This window comes from Neodiprion virginianus, chromosome 4 (genome assembly GCF_021901495.1).
Source record: "Neodiprion virginianus isolate iyNeoVirg1 chromosome 4, iyNeoVirg1.1, whole genome shotgun sequence".
NCBI classification, from domain to species: Eukaryota; Metazoa; Arthropoda; class Insecta; order Hymenoptera; family Diprionidae; genus Neodiprion; species Neodiprion virginianus.
In genome coordinates, this window is record NC_060880.1 from 1,020,982 (window position 1) to 1,037,921 (window position 16,940).

At 37.6% G+C, this 16,940-nt stretch overlaps 2 protein-coding genes across 14 annotated transcripts in view; one reads left to right on the top strand and one right to left on the bottom strand.

The window, feature by feature from the left end:
• Positions 1 to 2,631: 2,631 nt before the first annotated feature.
• On the top strand, positions 2,632 to 4,775 carry LOC124301976 (SUN domain-containing protein 1-like). Its single transcript, XM_046757647.1, has 9 exons — positions 2,632 to 2,670; positions 2,733 to 2,895; positions 3,073 to 3,176; positions 3,250 to 3,370; positions 3,481 to 3,612; positions 3,743 to 3,858; positions 3,946 to 4,113; positions 4,185 to 4,277; positions 4,358 to 4,775. Exons 1-9 carry the CDS (start codon positions 2,632 to 2,634, stop codon positions 4,469 to 4,471), a joined length of 1,050 nt encoding a protein of 349 aa, XP_046613603.1. The 3' UTR covers positions 4,472 to 4,775.
• Positions 4,776 to 5,128: 353 nt separating this feature from the next.
• Positions 5,129 to 16,940, bottom strand: part of LOC124302699 (rho GTPase-activating protein 21-A) — a 101,073-nt gene continuing 89,261 nt past the window's right edge. For 11 of the 13 annotated variants that reach the window (XM_046759113.1, XM_046759112.1, XM_046759116.1 and 8 more), the window contains 10 exons: positions 16,686 to 16,895; positions 15,689 to 16,045; positions 15,440 to 15,604; positions 14,974 to 15,354; positions 14,686 to 14,830; positions 14,011 to 14,135; positions 13,046 to 13,852; positions 12,774 to 12,906; positions 8,948 to 9,168; positions 5,129 to 8,832 (listed from right to left, as the gene is read on the bottom strand). In XM_046759113.1, coding sequence (XP_046615069.1) covers positions 7,813 to 8,832; positions 8,948 to 9,168; positions 12,774 to 12,906; positions 13,046 to 13,852; positions 14,011 to 14,135; positions 14,686 to 14,830; positions 14,974 to 15,354; positions 15,440 to 15,604; positions 15,689 to 16,045; positions 16,686 to 16,895 — 3,564 coding nt within the window. In that variant the 3' untranslated portion in view covers positions 5,129 to 7,812. Of the gene's footprint in view, positions 8,833 to 8,947; positions 9,169 to 9,952; positions 10,138 to 12,773; positions 12,907 to 13,045; positions 13,853 to 14,010; positions 14,136 to 14,685; positions 14,831 to 14,973; positions 15,355 to 15,439; positions 15,605 to 15,688; positions 16,046 to 16,685; positions 16,896 to 16,940 lie in introns of those variants that run through there. The other 2 variants (XM_046759114.1, XM_046759124.1) reach the window with 2 other exon arrangements.

A 16,940-nucleotide genomic window follows, 5' to 3' on the forward strand; every position in this document is an offset into this window, starting at 1 on the left:
GTTTTCGACAGTTTTCAGCTGGTGCTTTTTTCATCGTAACTTCGTCGCTGCTGATCCCAGGCTACTTTCGCTGCGTTTTCTGAGTTCCTTGGGGTCCAATTGGTCGGGAAAGAGTCATACGAATCAATTCTGAGACGAAAAATTTTTTGGTCAAAAAAAAAGGAAGGTTAACCCCTTTGTACTTTTGGCGAAAATTTTCGCGATTTTTAAAAGTGCCGGAATAAATTAATTGTGGCACTATTCCGACGTAATTTTGCGAGAGAAATCGATTGGGCGCAGTCCAAATAGGCTGCGATCAACGCATCAAAAGTTACAGCCAAAAAACGAAAACCTGAGTTTTCGACAGTTTTCAGCTGGTGCTTTTTTCATCGTAACTTCGTCGCTGCTGATCCCAGGCTACTTTTGCTGCGTTTTCTGAGTTCCTTGGGGTCCAATTGTTCGGCAAAGAGTCATACGAATCAATTCTGAGACGAAAAATTTTTTGGTCAAAAAAAAAGGAAGGTTAACCCCTTTCTATTTTTGGCGAAAATTTTCGCGATTTTCAAAAGTGCTGGAATAAATTAATAGTGGCACTATTCCAACGTGATTTTGCGAGAGAAATCGATTGGGCGCAGTCCCAATACGGTGCGATCAACGCATCGAAAGTTATAGCCAAAAAACGAAAACCTGAATTTTCGACATTTTACAGCAGGTGCTTTTTCCTCGTATCTTCTCTCCCGTTGATTCGACGCTCCTTTTGCTGCGTTTTCTGAGTTCCTTGGGGTCCAATTGGTCGGGAAAGAGTCATACGAATCAATTCTGAGACGGAAAATTTTTTGGTCAAAAAAAAAGGAAGGTTAACCGCTTTGTATTTTTGGCGAAAATTTTCGCGATTTTCAAAAGTGCTGGAATCAATCAATTGTGGCACTATTCCGACGTAATTTTGCGAGAGAAATCGATTGGGCGCAGTTCAAATAGGCTGCGATCAACGCATCAAAAGTTACAGCCAAAAAACGAAAACCTGAGTTTTCGACAGTTTTCAGCTGGTGCTTTTTTCATCGTAACTTCGTCGCTGCTGATCCCAGGCTACTTTTGCTGCGTTTTCTGAGTTCCTTGGGGTCCAATTGTTCGGCAAAGAGTCATACGAATCAATTCTGAGACGAAAAATTTTTTGGTCAAAAAAAAAGGAAGGTTAACCGCTTTGTATTTTTGGCGAAAATTTTCGCGATTTTCAAAAGTGCTGGAATCAATCAATTGTGGCACTATTCCGACGTAATTTTGCGAGAGAAATCGATTGGGCGCAGTCCCACTACGGTGCGATCAACGCATCGAAAGTTACAGCCAGAAAACGAAAACCTGAATTTTCGACATTTTTCAGCAGGTGCTTTTTCCTCGTATCTTCTCTCCCGTTGATTCGACGCTCCTTTTGCTGCGTTTTCTGAGTTCCTTGGGGTCCAATTGGTCGGGAAAGAGTCATACGAATCAATTCTGAGACGAAAAATTTTTTGGTCAAAAAAAAAGGAAGGTAACCCCTTTGTATTTGTGGCGAAAATTTTCGCGATTTTCAAAAGTGCTGGAATAAATTAATTGTGGCACTATTCCGACGTAATTTTGCGAGAGAAATCGATTGGGCGCAGTCCCAATACGCTGCGATCAACGCATCGAAAGTTACAGCCAACAAACGGAAACCTGAGTTTTCGACAGTTTTCAGCTGGTGCTTTTTTCATCGTAACTTCGTTGCTGTTGATCCCAGGCTACTTTTGCTGCGTTTTCTGAGTTCCTTGGGGTCCAATTGGTCGGGAAAGAGTCATACGAATCAATTCTGAGACGAACAATTTTTTGGTCAAAAAAAAAGGAAGGTTAACCCCTTTGTATTTTTGGCGAAAATTCTCGTGATTTTCAAAAGTGCTGGAATCAATCAATTGTGGCACTATTCCGACGTAATTTTGCGAGAGTAATCGATTGGGCGCAGTCCCAATACGCTGCGATCAACGCATCGAAAGTTACAGCCAAAAAACGAAAACCTGAGTTTTCGACAGTTTTCAGCTGGTGCTTTTTCCATCGTAACTCCGTCGCTGTTGATCCCAGGCTACTTTTGCTGCTTCTTCTGAGTTCCTGGGGATCCAATTAGTCAGGAAAGGATCATACAAATCGAATCCGAGACGAAAAATTTCCGGTCGAAAATCTGGCAAAAAAGTAAGGCTAAACCCTTTGCAATTTTGGCTAAAATTTTCGTGATTTTCAAACTAGCTGGAAACAATTGTGAGTGGCACAATTTTGACGTACGTCTCCAAGAGTATTTTCTGTGCGCAGTCTAAAATCGCGTATCATGATTCACAATTAAAGCAACGAAGAAATAACCCCATGTTCCTCCAGCTATGGATCCCACGGCATCCGGGATGCCTTTTTTGCCTTTTCTGTGGTCCCTATATTCAGCTTGTATTTCTTGAGCTGTCGGTCATACGATGTGTTCAGGTACTAATAACTTAGTTCGTAGCATTCATACGCGTAGTTCAATTTCGAAGCTAGTTTCATTTAAGGCTATCATTCCGTTACCAATTCAAATGGTTCACCCGTTCCTACGCGACGATTCTCCCTCGCTGTGGATGTACGCACCGCATTGAACACAGAAACAGAATGACGTGACTTGTCATGTCACAGCCGTCACGTGAATTCAACATCGACCTGAATGTGACAAATCATTCAGTTATTTCAATTCTGACGATGAAGACTGAAACTATTTCCATCAACAGTGCTTCATCTTTCGTCTCGTTGCCAAATATGTGAATAACCTGATGAGTGTTCAGAATGCCTACTGCTGTTATAATTCAGGAAGTTGTGTATCAGGAAATCGATCCGCTTGGTACTGCAAACTGATCAAGCCATTCGCATTTTGCCTCATCACAGCGATGCTAGGTATTTTTAACGTACCAATTAGTCGACTTTCGTGATTTTACGCCGCAATGTAATCACAGTCATCTTAGTTCATTACGTTTTCATTCATCCGAGCGTCGACTTACAATATCACATGACAAATTGATATTCTGCGAGCCAGATCGAAACTTATTTACCACAAACTACATCTTTTTTCAGCAATGTCAGTCTCTCATCTCTGCGACAAATACTCAGCAAGTAATTCTTTCAGAGCTATCAAAGCGGATTTAGGAAACTTGAGATCACACATGAGCACACTTTCGGTAACTCGACCTCATTGTAGTATTTCTTCAATCATTAATGGCAATCAACTTGATAATTTCCCATAAACGTCAGATGGAAGTCAAAGGCGTAATAGATACGCGTGATAATCTCAAGTACAAGTTAAAAGAACTGGGAATAGTCATACCGAAGATGTCGGAAGCGATTTTGAAGCTAAGAAACGACGTCTCGGAAGGTATGACCTGTACATTCTTTCGTTCTGCTACGTCGAATGCAGTATTGAAACACTATCAGGCGTCGAATGATCACAAAAAATACTGTCATCGATTTTTCCCCGCATTCTAGAGATGGGATTGCATACGAAAACATTACTGAAAGCCTTATCCCCCGAAAATGTCCGAGACATGGTAAGATGCGAAATAGAAACATACGACGCTGATAAAACTGGGATGACAGATTACGCTTTGGAGACGTCGGGTCAGTTTCAATGCAATTGTCGAATGACACATACATAACATGAATTTCACCGAGATGCAACTCGCTGCAAAATTTACGATGGCGAAATGATATCGATGCGAGCCGCGAAGTAGTAAATTGTTTTTTACAGGTGGTGCGATTCTTTCCACAAGAAACACGGAAACTTACTCAGCTGGAGCGCCGGTTTTAACTCTATTCGGAATGCCATTATGCCAGCAGCAAAATACACCGCGTGCTGTAATACAGGTGATAAAACGGGAGAAGTACTCGTAAGACGTTTGAATTTTTCGAAAAAATGTATACCCGCCAGGTTTACAAGTTATTGCAATTTAGTCGGGCGTTCTGCCGGGCGAATGCTGGGCGTTCAAGGGAACCAGCGGTTCGGTAGTGATCCAGCTTTTGGGGCCAGTGTTTGTATCGGGAGTCAGCTTGGAGCACATTTCCCCATCGATATCACCAACAGGTGAAACAACCACAGCTCCGAAGGATTTTTCAGTTTGGGTATAGCGACAGGCTGATAACGCGAGAAAAGAAACGTTTGCTTAAGCATCAAGGGAAACTTTATTTAACAGGGCTTACACGACGTGGACGACAGGGAAGGGTTTCTGTTTGGCGAATTTACGTACGACAATAGCGGATCGGCTGTGCAATATTTCGAAGTGCAGGTAAGAAAGGAGTGCAGATAAGAAAGAGCGTGATACGTACGTTACACCGTGACACAAAATTGCATTTTTCTTCTTCGCAGCACAAGCCCAAGCGATACTACGATATCGTCGAATTGAAAGTGCATTCGAACAGTGGTAACCACGAGTACACCTGTATTTACCGAATCCGAGTACACGGGTCGTTGAACCGATGAGGCGCAGCGAGACTTTTTGCTTTGATGTCTGGAAGTGAAATTGCAAAGAATATCTACGCCTCTGGCTATTACGAAATAAAAACCTTTGATAGAAATAACGAATGGAGGCAGAAATTGGCCAGTAATCGACGCTCACATATTTGAAAATACAATTCAGATCTTGCGGGCTCGATATGAGCTTGCACAATTTCAAGATTCTAAAACTGTTGCTGATTTTCAATTGAAAATAATTATTTTTGGATTCCTGTGGAACAGAGACTTCATTTTGACATACTAGCACGTAATCAACGTGCGTATGCAATCCACATTTATAAATCTTTTACAGGTATCATTGTAACATGCGAAAGTGCGAAAAATCCTTTACAATTTTGAATACATTTTGTACAAATTTCTCAAAGAATATTGAAATGCCTCCCATATCGTATGTGCAATAGTTTTTAGGAAAACAAGCTTTGAAATAATAAAGGCAGAAAAAGACGCAGGCATTTTGTTCACTGTACTCTCTTCCATTGTCCTCAATCGTGGTTATTTCTCAATCTCGAAATACGTGCTTGCTTCCTTGTTGAAGAGAAGGAATTACAGCTAGACCTAACTGCACTATTCGCTTGAACGACTGAACATGTTTTATGCGTGAGAATACAGAATAACTCACCTGTCTTCTTACAATCATATATTTATTTACAAATTCAATTTTCCGTACAATATTACAGAATTCTTAAACAATATACTTAACATGTGACTTAATAAATATTAATATTATTATCATATCATTTTGAAATAAATACTTATCATCATTCAAGATTTCAGTTGATATTTACAGAATAGGCAAAAAGAATCCGTTTTTTGTCTCGTATTTTTTCTTCGTTTTCCCTCAAATTTTTATTAACCATTTTATTAACATTACGATAATTATTAATCGTCAATAGTGCATTTGGCAAGATAATTGATAATTTCTTTACGCAAAGCTCAGACTTCGTACAAATAGCAGAGCGTCTATACAATAACATTAAATACCGAGTCCGAATCAACTTTTGGTATGCAAACCGGAATTTTTTTAAAATTGCCAAATGTTATATCTCAAACATTAGAATGAAAAACAATTTTCCACCTATTATCGCACAAACTTGTTAATACGTATAATACATCGATTTAATTTTCACTGATTCAACATTATTTTGCTATTCTTCATTATATTTAACTATGATTACGCGAATATTCTTAACACGATCTCATCTCCAGAATCTTACATGCATTCGTATTGATGGAAAACGCGTCGTAGAATTCGTAGATAATTATGTAATTTCTAGTATTCGTAAGATGATAATATGCAACGGTAAACTATATCATGTAGATTCAGGTCGTATCGAGTCCGGGACGTCAACCATAAACCTATGTATTCTATATATGTTAATTTTTTAAATTAAAACTATTTATACGCAGAATCACGACGGTCTGATATTGATCGGTACAACTATATGTATTTGTAAAATTATTTTTTAAAACAGCAATGTCTGCGCAATATCGTTCTTCTCTAGTATGCGAGGGATAATATTTAAAAGATAACACCGAAATTGCCACGTTAGTTAATAACATTATTATGCGATGCTCACTAATACACCCGATTTTTAAACGTTTTCAATCACTACACTATATTATTGGCAGCAGCAGCAGCTCAGCACGGATATTCAATGTTTATTAAATTTTTATCATTTCCTTTTTCGATTTGCATTTAAGCAATAAAACATAACGATTTTGTATATATGTTGTATACCTTATATAGAGAGACACATTTTTATCACATGATATATACCTATATATATATATATATATATATATGGAGAGAGAGAGATGTATATATACATACACACGCACATATATATATATATATATATATACATTTCCTAAAGATTTCATTACATTATGTTTTCATTTTACTTCTCCGGTGAAATGATGATAAAAATTTCCGACTCCACAATAATGGAGAGAGCGGAATGATTCAACAAATGTACAAAACTTTGCTAATTAATGCAAGAATAATGATTTAGAATAAAAACGGTGACGCGTATACCGGTGATAATTTATGACATTGTCTTTTACTGATTAATCATTAGTAAGTCATTATTTTTCATATGTGCATATATCAGGATATATTGTATATATAAACAGCAATACGTTGGGCATACGTGAGGGTGCGATCTAGTTTGGTTAGGATAATAATATTAATAATAATAAAGTTCAATACACTCAAAAATAAACAATAATTATGAATCATGTAGCTTAAGGTCAGGTAATAGTTTTCAAGGATTGACCAATAACTACTTCTATTACTACTACTAGTGCTACTACAAAGGAAGCTTGCCGATAAGACAATGTAGAATTATTATTAAAATATAAATTTAAAATTAGATATCGTACGTTATACAAGACTATCACGACCCGCTCTAAAGCATATAGTTTAATAAAACTGTTTCTTTTTTTTTTTTTTTATACATACACACATATATATGTATATACAAATTGCACAATCACAATTTACTAATATGTGTAAATAATTGACACGGTGTAGATTTATCAGCAGTGGTATACCTCCATACAGCGTTTAGCATTATAATTTATACTCTCTCACTCTCTCTCTCTCTCTCTCTCACACACACACACTCTCTCGCTCTACACTTTACATATTTTCCATATTAATATTATTAACAATAATAATAACATGTTTAGCTCGTAACTGATAAATTGAACAATCGAATAACGTCAATTTTAAAAAGAGTTTGCGATTTGACAAAATAAGAAACTCAAACGAAAGTATGTTACCCATTTTGGGTAAAGGGTATGTCATATCATAGCTCGAAAGTAAGACTAATCAGGAAGACTTATTGAAGATCTGGTATTTGAAAGGTACATTTTATCACTTTTGTAGTAATATGTATTCGAAACAACAATTATACGCACCATGCATGCATGTATGTATGTATGTACAATACTTAGTTCATGATAACTGTATGTTCAAGTGAAGTGTATAATTTCACGAGTCCATGTATTGTTTTGATAGATCATTTCGGTGTAAGAGTAAAATAGATGAATGACTGATATATATTTATATGATATGAAGTTAATCGGGTATTCGACCGTTATTAAATCGGTTGTAATGTATAAATTGATACGGCTCTTTAGGAATACACAAAGTGTACGAATAGATAAATGTCTTCCTGATTTGCAAAAAATTCATAGAAAGAATCTTCGAATGGTTTCTTGAATTTTGAAGTAATAAAGAATATTTGTCCGCCTCACATACCTTTGCAGTTTTATAAGCAAACATATCTGTCGTCACTTATTTATTAAACATGGCTCTCAAGAGGAACCTTAAATACTTTCGAAGCAAGATTAGCGTCCGGTAGCGATTGCGGGCGTGCATTAGTAACATTGAAAACAACATTGCTGGGTCCTCGGAAGCTGACTTCGATTAAAAAGCTGGTATCGGCAACGTTGACGCGATTACTGCTCAAATCCGGTGAGCTGGTCCGAAGTTGACTCTTCGTTGGCTTGCTGTCGTTTTTTATGACTTTTTCAGCCTCCGTTTGCAGCTTATTGTCTAGCCAATGAACTTTGTCGAAATCCTTGGTTCCGCCAACCGTGTGTCTCCTCTTTATGGATCGTTCAGGCATTCCGTTTTTTCTCTTCAACTTCGTAGCACCTTCTTTTCTCACCGACTGTCTGCGCTTGCTTATATTACATTCCGTTTTCTCAGTTTTAGTTAGAGATTCCGAACGCTTCAATTTACTATTCGGCGATTCGGATCTGTCAGAGTGTTTGTTCAAGCTTTCCGAACGTTTTAATTTGCTATTGGTAGGAGAAGCTAATCGATCCGAATGTTTGTTCAGGCTCTCCGATCGCTTCAACTTCGACGTAACGTTGTCCGATTTCTTATTCAAGGATTCTGACCTCTTTAATCTCGATCTCGTGTCCGAGTTGCTTTTACTGAGGCTTTCAAACTTTTGTAACTTGTTGGAATACGAAGTATCAACATCGTCTGTATCCGGACATTTTGCTTCATCTAATTTGGTATCGCTGCTGCACGCCAAACCGGCGTTCCCGCTTTGAATTTTAGGTTTTTCAACTTTACTTATGGATTCAAAACGTTTTACTTTTGAACTGTAAGGCAGATCGGATACATCAGTCTTTGAGTTGCTTTTCTTTGGATTTTCATCTTTTTCTGCAGCATCTATCACCGTATTATTTTCCGATAATAAATTTACAGTTATATTTGTTTCCGGTAATTTATTACGAATGGTTCGGTCGTTATCGGGCGTAGTCGGGTCAGAAATAACACTGGAGTCCGTGTCTTTTTCTGGAATATCCTGGTGAATACAGATAGAAAAATGAGAGTTATAGAAATATGAATGAATGAGAAGACTTACGCGGCGAAGAACATGTAAGAAAATCGTCAACGTCACAATTTGTCCAAGGTCTTACATTTTTGGTGTGTGGGGGACGTATCTTGTCTCCTGTAGAGGTTTTGTGGAGGCTGGGATCTCGATAGACCTCCGCAGGTTGATGATTCGTAGAACAATTATTGCAGCTGCTATCTCGTTTGTTTGGGGGTGGATCGGACGGCGTCAACTGACTCGGTGGATTCACAAGTGATTTCCATTTTCTGTCAAAGGTCGACGTGAGGCTAGTCAAAAGATCGCTACCTGTAAACGAAAAAGAAAATATTCTCATTACACTCAACAGCGTATGAATAACTCGTATACGTATTCATTTATGATCTAACACATAAAGCATATTTTCTTTTGGACAACGTACAATAATTATTATTTGAGCACAAAAAATACACTAGTTATAATTATATGACGATAATAAATAATGCTAACAGGTAGACAGGTGGTAGTGTTGTTGCAGCTATGGATATTGCCAAGTGAACATTCCTGAAATAATAACGGTAACAATAATGCCGATAATAACGATAACAATAATAATAATAATAGTATAAAAATAAGAATAATAACACATAATCGGCAAACATAATTCTCAACAACAAAGATGAATTGTGATGTGCAAACGTGTTAAGAATGGCTTGCGTGCGACATGACAGGTCAAAATGTGAGTTGCCTGGCGGTATGAAATGTAAAAATGACGAATTGGCTTTTTTTTTTTTTTAAAGCTGATGAGCTGCAAGTATAAAACATAAAACGCTAATTAGTCAATGATGAGTAGGAATTTTCATCCGCCACATGTACGAATATAATACTCTGGCATTCTCGATCGAATTCTGGATTTGGAGCACAGATATATGAATTTGAGAAATGCAGGAATACATATCGCATGATGAAAAATCCGATGAACCTTTTTTTTTCTTTTTTTTTTTTCTATCGCATAAAGAAAAACAACGAGCAAACGTGTGTAAACGATTGAAAAAATTTAAGCCATTCAGATGAGACAGCCGTCTGCTCCTCAGACACCTCTGGTCTGATTTACCTCTAAGGAATTTGTTTAAAGTCTTGGATGATGCCCCTGCCCCTGGGGTTGATGATGCTGGGGCTGAATTGGGGCCTGTGGGGGCTGGGGATGGGGGCGGTGTCTTCGAGGGGGGGCCACTGGCCCCTGGAGCACCGTGTAGATGGGTCGATATGTAGCACCAAAAACCCGGGCTTGGTGTATGCCTATGTAATTTCATATGAATAGTACAAAGGAAAAAAGATCAGAGTTCATTTTTATTTTCAATCACAAGCTTAGCACGCTATCACATAGCTTTTGAACGTTTCTAATGTTTAATCAGAATAGTTCGTAATATATCTACTCAAACATTGCTGATTTATCGTCCCAGTTTCAATTCAAAATGGACTTTCAAACATGCAACATTTTAATGTAAGTAAAAGTTCAACAACCTTTGATAGTATCATTTCTTAAATTTACGCAACTTGTTTGCTTGAAAGTTTCTTGAGAGTATGTATTATATACGTTTTTTGCTATGTAGAATTTGCGCATTTATAACTTATTTTTCAATCGAAAGTCATTTTAGAGAGGAAGCTGATACAGTAGGACCAGTTAAAAGACTGAACGTAGATATCAGAAGCACATTTATAAGCTGCTGAGGAATGTTAGTGGGCACAGTGGCAATTCATTTACAATAACAACGATTTCTCTCTACAATTCCCAATGACTTGATTCGTTTTTTTACACTATTAGTATGAACCGATTAAAGTCCTACTGTAAAATCTATTATTGTACTTAATGGTGCAAGAATTACTAAAATCAAAATAAGCAGTTTTCAAGCGAGAAATAAAATAGGAGATACTGTTGAAGACTTTCCTCAATTTCATCTCGTGTGAAAATTGTAATAAAATTTCACATTGTGCGGTTCTGATTTTTCTTCCTCCCTACTTTTCACATATTCGATATTTCACAGTGACAACTTATAGTCGAGAATTATGCATAAATAGTATTAATTACACGCATTAACAATACCCTGATTCTATTCAGCGTGCAAGCCAGTGAAGCACATTGGCAGCAAGGCTTTTTCTTTCATGTCACTCAGCATCAACAATTGAACTGAATTTTGTTTGAAGTAGTGTTATATATACAAAATATACAAAAAGATATAAAATATCAAAAGCCTAACATGCAAGTCGGTGGTCAAAAGTTATCTACAGAGAATGATCGACAACAATTTTTTTTACAGTTTCCTCCAATTCAACGTTAAACTTGACATTACAGGTATAGTCAAAGTACGTTTGAATTAGAGAAGCGTTTCGATTATACCGAGTATTATTTGCGGTATCATTCAATATAAAAATAATCATTGAAGAGTAATGAATTTGTGGTACTGCATGCTCGGTGAGGAAAATAAAGTAAGCATACAGCATTTTACAAGAAAAAAAGACGTTCTGCAATTTTAAACTAAATTTGAATACGAAAAAGAAAATATTTACGAATACGTAAGAACCATGGTAATAAATATATTATGCGTGAAAAAAGGAATGATTGTAATTTTTTGTTTTGAAATGTAGAAAAAAGTACCTAGAAAGCTTTTTGTTAATAGTGAGAATCTTCTGAGTCCAGTGTAGGAAACAAGATCCAGCTACACTCACCGACCATCAGAAGCAAATTACAGAGAGAAAAATACACAGAGAGAATAAATTGACATTTGGCAGTCTTCACAAATGCGTAATTTATGATATTATTCTTGATTCGAAAGAAAAATGGTGTTGAGAAAGTAATGATAAAATCAATGAATAAAAAAAAAAAAAAAAAAAAAAAAAATGAAGAGATATTACAAGTACGATTAAATTCGTTAGTATGCGTGAATGAAGAAAGTAGATATGCTTATGCCTGCGTAATATTTTATATTACGCAAGTGTCGAATAAAATCTAGCCTATTCATTATGAAACGTATACATAGTTACAATAATTTAGATTATAAAAACACTGACTTGGATATTTTCAAACAAAATACACATAAATAATAAATAGTAATGTCGATAATGAATTACGTATACCAATTGTGCTCAAATATATTATACGAAAAATGAAATTTAGCAAAATTACGGAACACGTGTTTCCCTGCGCATCTTAATTACGACGTAGACACATGTTACACAAGACAAAATTATTTTATTATGTTATTTAAAGTAACGTAAATAAATCCAACGCACGTATAGAACTTGTAAAATGTACAATGAATGCTGGAAAATACTAGAGGTCAGGTGGGTATCTCGCTCAATAACAATCGACTATCAAACAACATTTGAAATGAAATCTGCGATGAAGAAGCATTCTATAAATAACCAATAACCCCCAGAATTTTCCTATGTATGAATTAATAGCGATCCGTTATCGTGGAATCAAAATAACTTGATAATTGTTGACGTATGACAGAAATACGAAACTATACAACATTTAAAATAGGTATGTATGTAGCGTGTAAAGTGCTAATGTAAGAGTATGTACGTTTACGTGTGGGAAATGCTCCAATTACTAGCTAAATTCTAATTTTTATGCAATTGCAAGGAATACAGCAATATATTATTTAGTACCCATTTAATTTATGAAAAACATAGATTTGAAGAATAAGAAAATTCAATTATAAAAAATAACTATACCAATTTATTGATAAATCAAATTAGAAATTTTAAAACGTGTGAGAACAGTGTTAGAAGTTTTTAGTTTGTCACAATCTTAAACATGAACACTTTACAGGAAACGGTAACATCTTTTTTCACGATGTAGTATAATTGTCGGGTATATGGAGTATAATTGTCGAGTATATGGAATATAAGAACAATCATTCGGTACTAACCATCGTCAGAAACGTCTCCGGGTAAACCGCGATGCTGATGCGATGGCGAAAGTGATGTATGCGAGTGAACTTCGTGCAGGGAGTCGAGGCTGCCGTAACGTGCCGGCGGAAGGTACAAAGAATCCATTGATGGCTAAAATCATATAAAAAAACCGTTTCTTACTGGCTCTTCGGAGGAGTTGAAAAAAAAAAATGTCCAAGTCGATTTGCAAATGGTATACGGTTCGTTGTTATTATTCTTTGAAGCAATAATGAATATCATCAAGCATTACCTCCTTGTCAGTCTTGAATTTTTTAACGACCCCGTTATTCATCTTCTCCCCTAATATGCTAGAAAGCTGGCTGCTTGCCTGAGCTTTTTGTTGTGACGTTGGTTGCTGTTGCACGGCAACTGATATCGGCAGTATTCGCGCCGTAGCTGTAGTTCTTGACTGGTTACAGCTATCGTTGACATCTATCGATCTACCAGAAAGTCTGGTATTGGAGCTGGACAATCTTTCGGTAAAAAAAGTGGGCGTCACGGCTCCAACGACAATATTGTCCAAAAGGTCGTCATTCTCCATTTCTTGTTTTGCCAACTGCCATTCCATTTCAATTCTTTTTCTTTCCTCCTCACGTTTTTCCGCCTCGCGTCTCTGCCGAGGTTGGTCCCTTTGCAACATCGCCTTAGTCTCCTGTTCAAATTTCCTTATTCTTTCTTGCGTAGTAGCGCTCAATCCGGCGTACGTTCTTATGGCAACTTCGTCGTTACTTTGCTTCGTATCGTTCGAAAAATTAGATATATTTGATATCGTATCGAAAGTACTCTGACTAACGTCGTCTGAGATTCTGGGAGATTCGGACGATGTCGTAGTACCGATTTGCTGGCTCGTCGAGTACTGAGGTTGAGTCAAGGTAGAATTTGTCGCGCTACTATTTCCCGAAAAATTAGTGTTACTGCCACTAGAACTTGCCGACTGATTCGATTGACTCTTATTCTCGTGCATCGACACCATTTCGCTCACTGTACATTGACGTTCGGCCATTGCCATGCTTTGTCTTGATGCGGCGGAGTTTTCAACTTGTTGTTGCGTTCTTGACTAGGATGAAAATGGAAAATGAACGAATAAGTACCGTATGATAATTAAAAAAAACTCTACTCTACTCTAAATTGAATGTGATTTCGAACGTTTCGTTGGTGTGACGCCTCAATGATTATACTTTCAAAAAATCACTATTTTTTTACAGTTGAACCAACCTTATCGTCGTCATGTTCTTCGTTGTCTGGTTCATCCTGTCCCTTTCGTCTCCTCTGAATTTTCCTGTTAGCTGCGGATATGATTGAGGATACAATATCCCTAGCTGAGACCATTTCGCGCATGCCTGTGTCATAGCAAAATAAGAGCAAGCAAAATAAATAAATAAACATAAGGAGGCAAACAAAAAAAAAAAAATCATAACGAATAGCATGAGTAACGTAATTCGGGGAAAACATAAAATCGAAATCAGATGATTCAAATACATTATATGATTTAGAGTTAGTGAGTGCAAATGTGCCAACCAAACTGAACGATAGGAAGCAAATTAAAATCCACTCTTACAATAATAGGGTGAAATTACATTTGCAAGAATTTTCAATCTCATTAAGCTGTTTCTGGTGTTTACTGCGAGAACAACAAAAAAAAAAAAAAGAAAAGAAAGACAAGTAAGCGAGTAAACTTCGTCAGTGGTTTTAATTTCTAATCATTTGAAACGAATTACAAATTAGGCAGAAAGAAACTATCGAAGCATGCTAAATCCTGATTCATTTCAACCAAGTTTTGGTTTTCATAGTTTTCAGCCTTGCGCAATAATTTTTTGAAATCGAAATCCCTGGCTCATTGCCGCCGATTAACAACACATTTCATCTTGCTTAATCTTTCCTCATACCTACCTTCAACTTTATGGATATTGTTCAGGAGGAGATTGTGATTTATGATGGATGTCGGTTCAACTTCACTTCCATCTGCTGGAAGGCTCAGATTGACGCTCAATCTGCTCAGATCGTCCAAATCCTCTTCAGAAAAGAACCAATCGACCTTTAAAGACGAAAACAAAAAAAGAGCGACTGTGTAATTCCGGTTCCTTGTTTGTTAAAAGTCTGGTTGGATTATTGCGTTCCGTAATTATAATAATTGAAATAACTGAGTTTAGAAATGTAGGGATGACATTGACGACTCACGTTATTCAACAAGCTCTCAACAATTCGGCATTGGTGGGACATGTCGGTAACCATGGTGACCATGTTGTCCCTGGAACCGCTGGCCCTAACTAAAGTCGGTCCGAATACAATAGCCAAGTTTTTAGCCTCCATTTTATTCACTTCACTGTGCTCAACGATCTTCTTTAAATGAAACAGTAAATACTTCAATGTCTCAAAATGGTGTTCTGGCAAATCACGCAATAATTTTCTTATCGTCGCCATCCTCCTTTGAGGATCCTCTATCTTATCCGCGTCTATAAACATTGGATAAAGATCGGCGGTTAATAGAGAATCCGGAAGCTGACGGAAAAACGATTTCAGCAGCGATGATATCACGTTGACGTCGCTCCACCTTGGATCCTGAAAAAACGAATCGTGTATAACAAGTGACGAACTTCTACATATCTCGTAGATACCGCTGCCGTTCTCATAAAGTCAGAATTACCTGTAAATTGATATTCTGAAATCCCTTGTTCACACTTTCAGTCAGTTGGGATATAGCAGCTGTGTTGCCTGGTACTCTGTATATTCCAATAACCTCAAGTCCTCGCTCTTCAACTATTCTGGTACACATTTCCACAATCAGCGGTACATACTCGGAGAATGTGGACTGTAACGAGAAACCATATGGTGTTAAAAACGGCCGAAAAATTGACGATACCGTTACAACGGACTGTTTCCAACTTTAACTCACTGGTCGGCACAGCTCCAGCGGAATCTTGAATGTGGCGCCTTCGGGGGGCAGCTGAGAGGTCGGAGAAGACGGAGATTCAGCCTGGCCATGCATTCGCCTAAGTTGTTTGGCGACCCTGCCCTTCCAAGTTTTACTTTTTGGCGACGGTAAGTTTTCCATAGTTTGACTGGGCTTCCTCGTTTTGTTAACAGGAGATTGCCCGGTCGGAGATCGATTCCTGAACGACGTGAATTTCCTGATTCCCTTGTGACTTGGCAATGGACTCGACCGCTGACTGCCTTGAGCCGTCGCACTTGGTGTCGTTGGTCCCGGAGTTTGAGGAACCGCTTGCTGTTTGGACGTACTTGTGGCAGTGTCCTGTTATGTAAACGGTAATTTGCAATATTCTTTACCGCAATAACAATTCGTCGAAAGGAGTTATAATTTTCTTGAAGAGTGTATCTACGTTTTCACCGCAAAACTTGATAATTATTGAATGTACATTCGTTATCTTTATCAGGATGTACGAAAACTGAACTTATGTATTTTTCTTAGTTTCCCGGTATCTCGCGCTGTTACAAAAGAACCCATCATCATTATTATTTATATATTTATCATCGTGAGCAGAGAATTGAATCATTCGAAAATCGACGTTGATATACACAAGTATGCGCCGTTTAAAATTCACAAGGTACAATTCACGACGACACCTTTATAAAGCGCGCGAGCTTCATCAATATGTCAGCGGGTATAATTCGTGGCATTCGATACCAATTTAGGAGAGAAATTCAAGCGATTTCTTGACGCGATAAATCATCGCGCGGAAAAAATTCTCTCGCGTATTTAAAATAGTTATAAAGATTCCATCAGAGGATAAATTCCTTTCACGTCGGATTCGCATAGTCGCAACTAAATCATGAAACCTCGAAAAGTACGGGATAAAATTTTTTTCGTTATATATAATGTACAATTGTGTGTGACAAGTGTATTTTTCTATGAAAAAAAATCGTCTACTAACGGATGATTTCTCGGTCGCCGCGTGTTTGTGGAGGGCGCGAAGCCAGAGAGCCATGGAGGCGGCATCCTCGGATTGAAGCAAAACTTCGGCGGCTGGATTGGCGACCCTGAGGACGTGTTTTCTCTTTGTATAATCCTCGGCAACGTCGACCAGAGAACATCGTACGTCGACGTTTTGTCCGGCATCGCCGTCGCCCGTCGACGACGGACTCTGCGAAAATTCGACGAAAACGATTATTAGACACGTATAATGCTT

Bases quoted from the DNA above. Each gene is read 5' to 3' on its own strand.
- LOC124301976 (XM_046757647.1), top strand. From the start codon at position 2,632: ATGTCACAGCCGTCACGTGAATTCAACATCGACCTGAAT. The intron at 2,896-3,072 runs GTATTTTTAACG...ATCTTTTTTCAG, and splicing joins CCTCATCACAGCGATGCTAG to CAATGTCAGTCTCTCATCTC. The intron at 3,177-3,249 runs GTAACTCGACCT...CATAAACGTCAG, and splicing joins CACACATGAGCACACTTTCG to ATGGAAGTCAAAGGCGTAAT.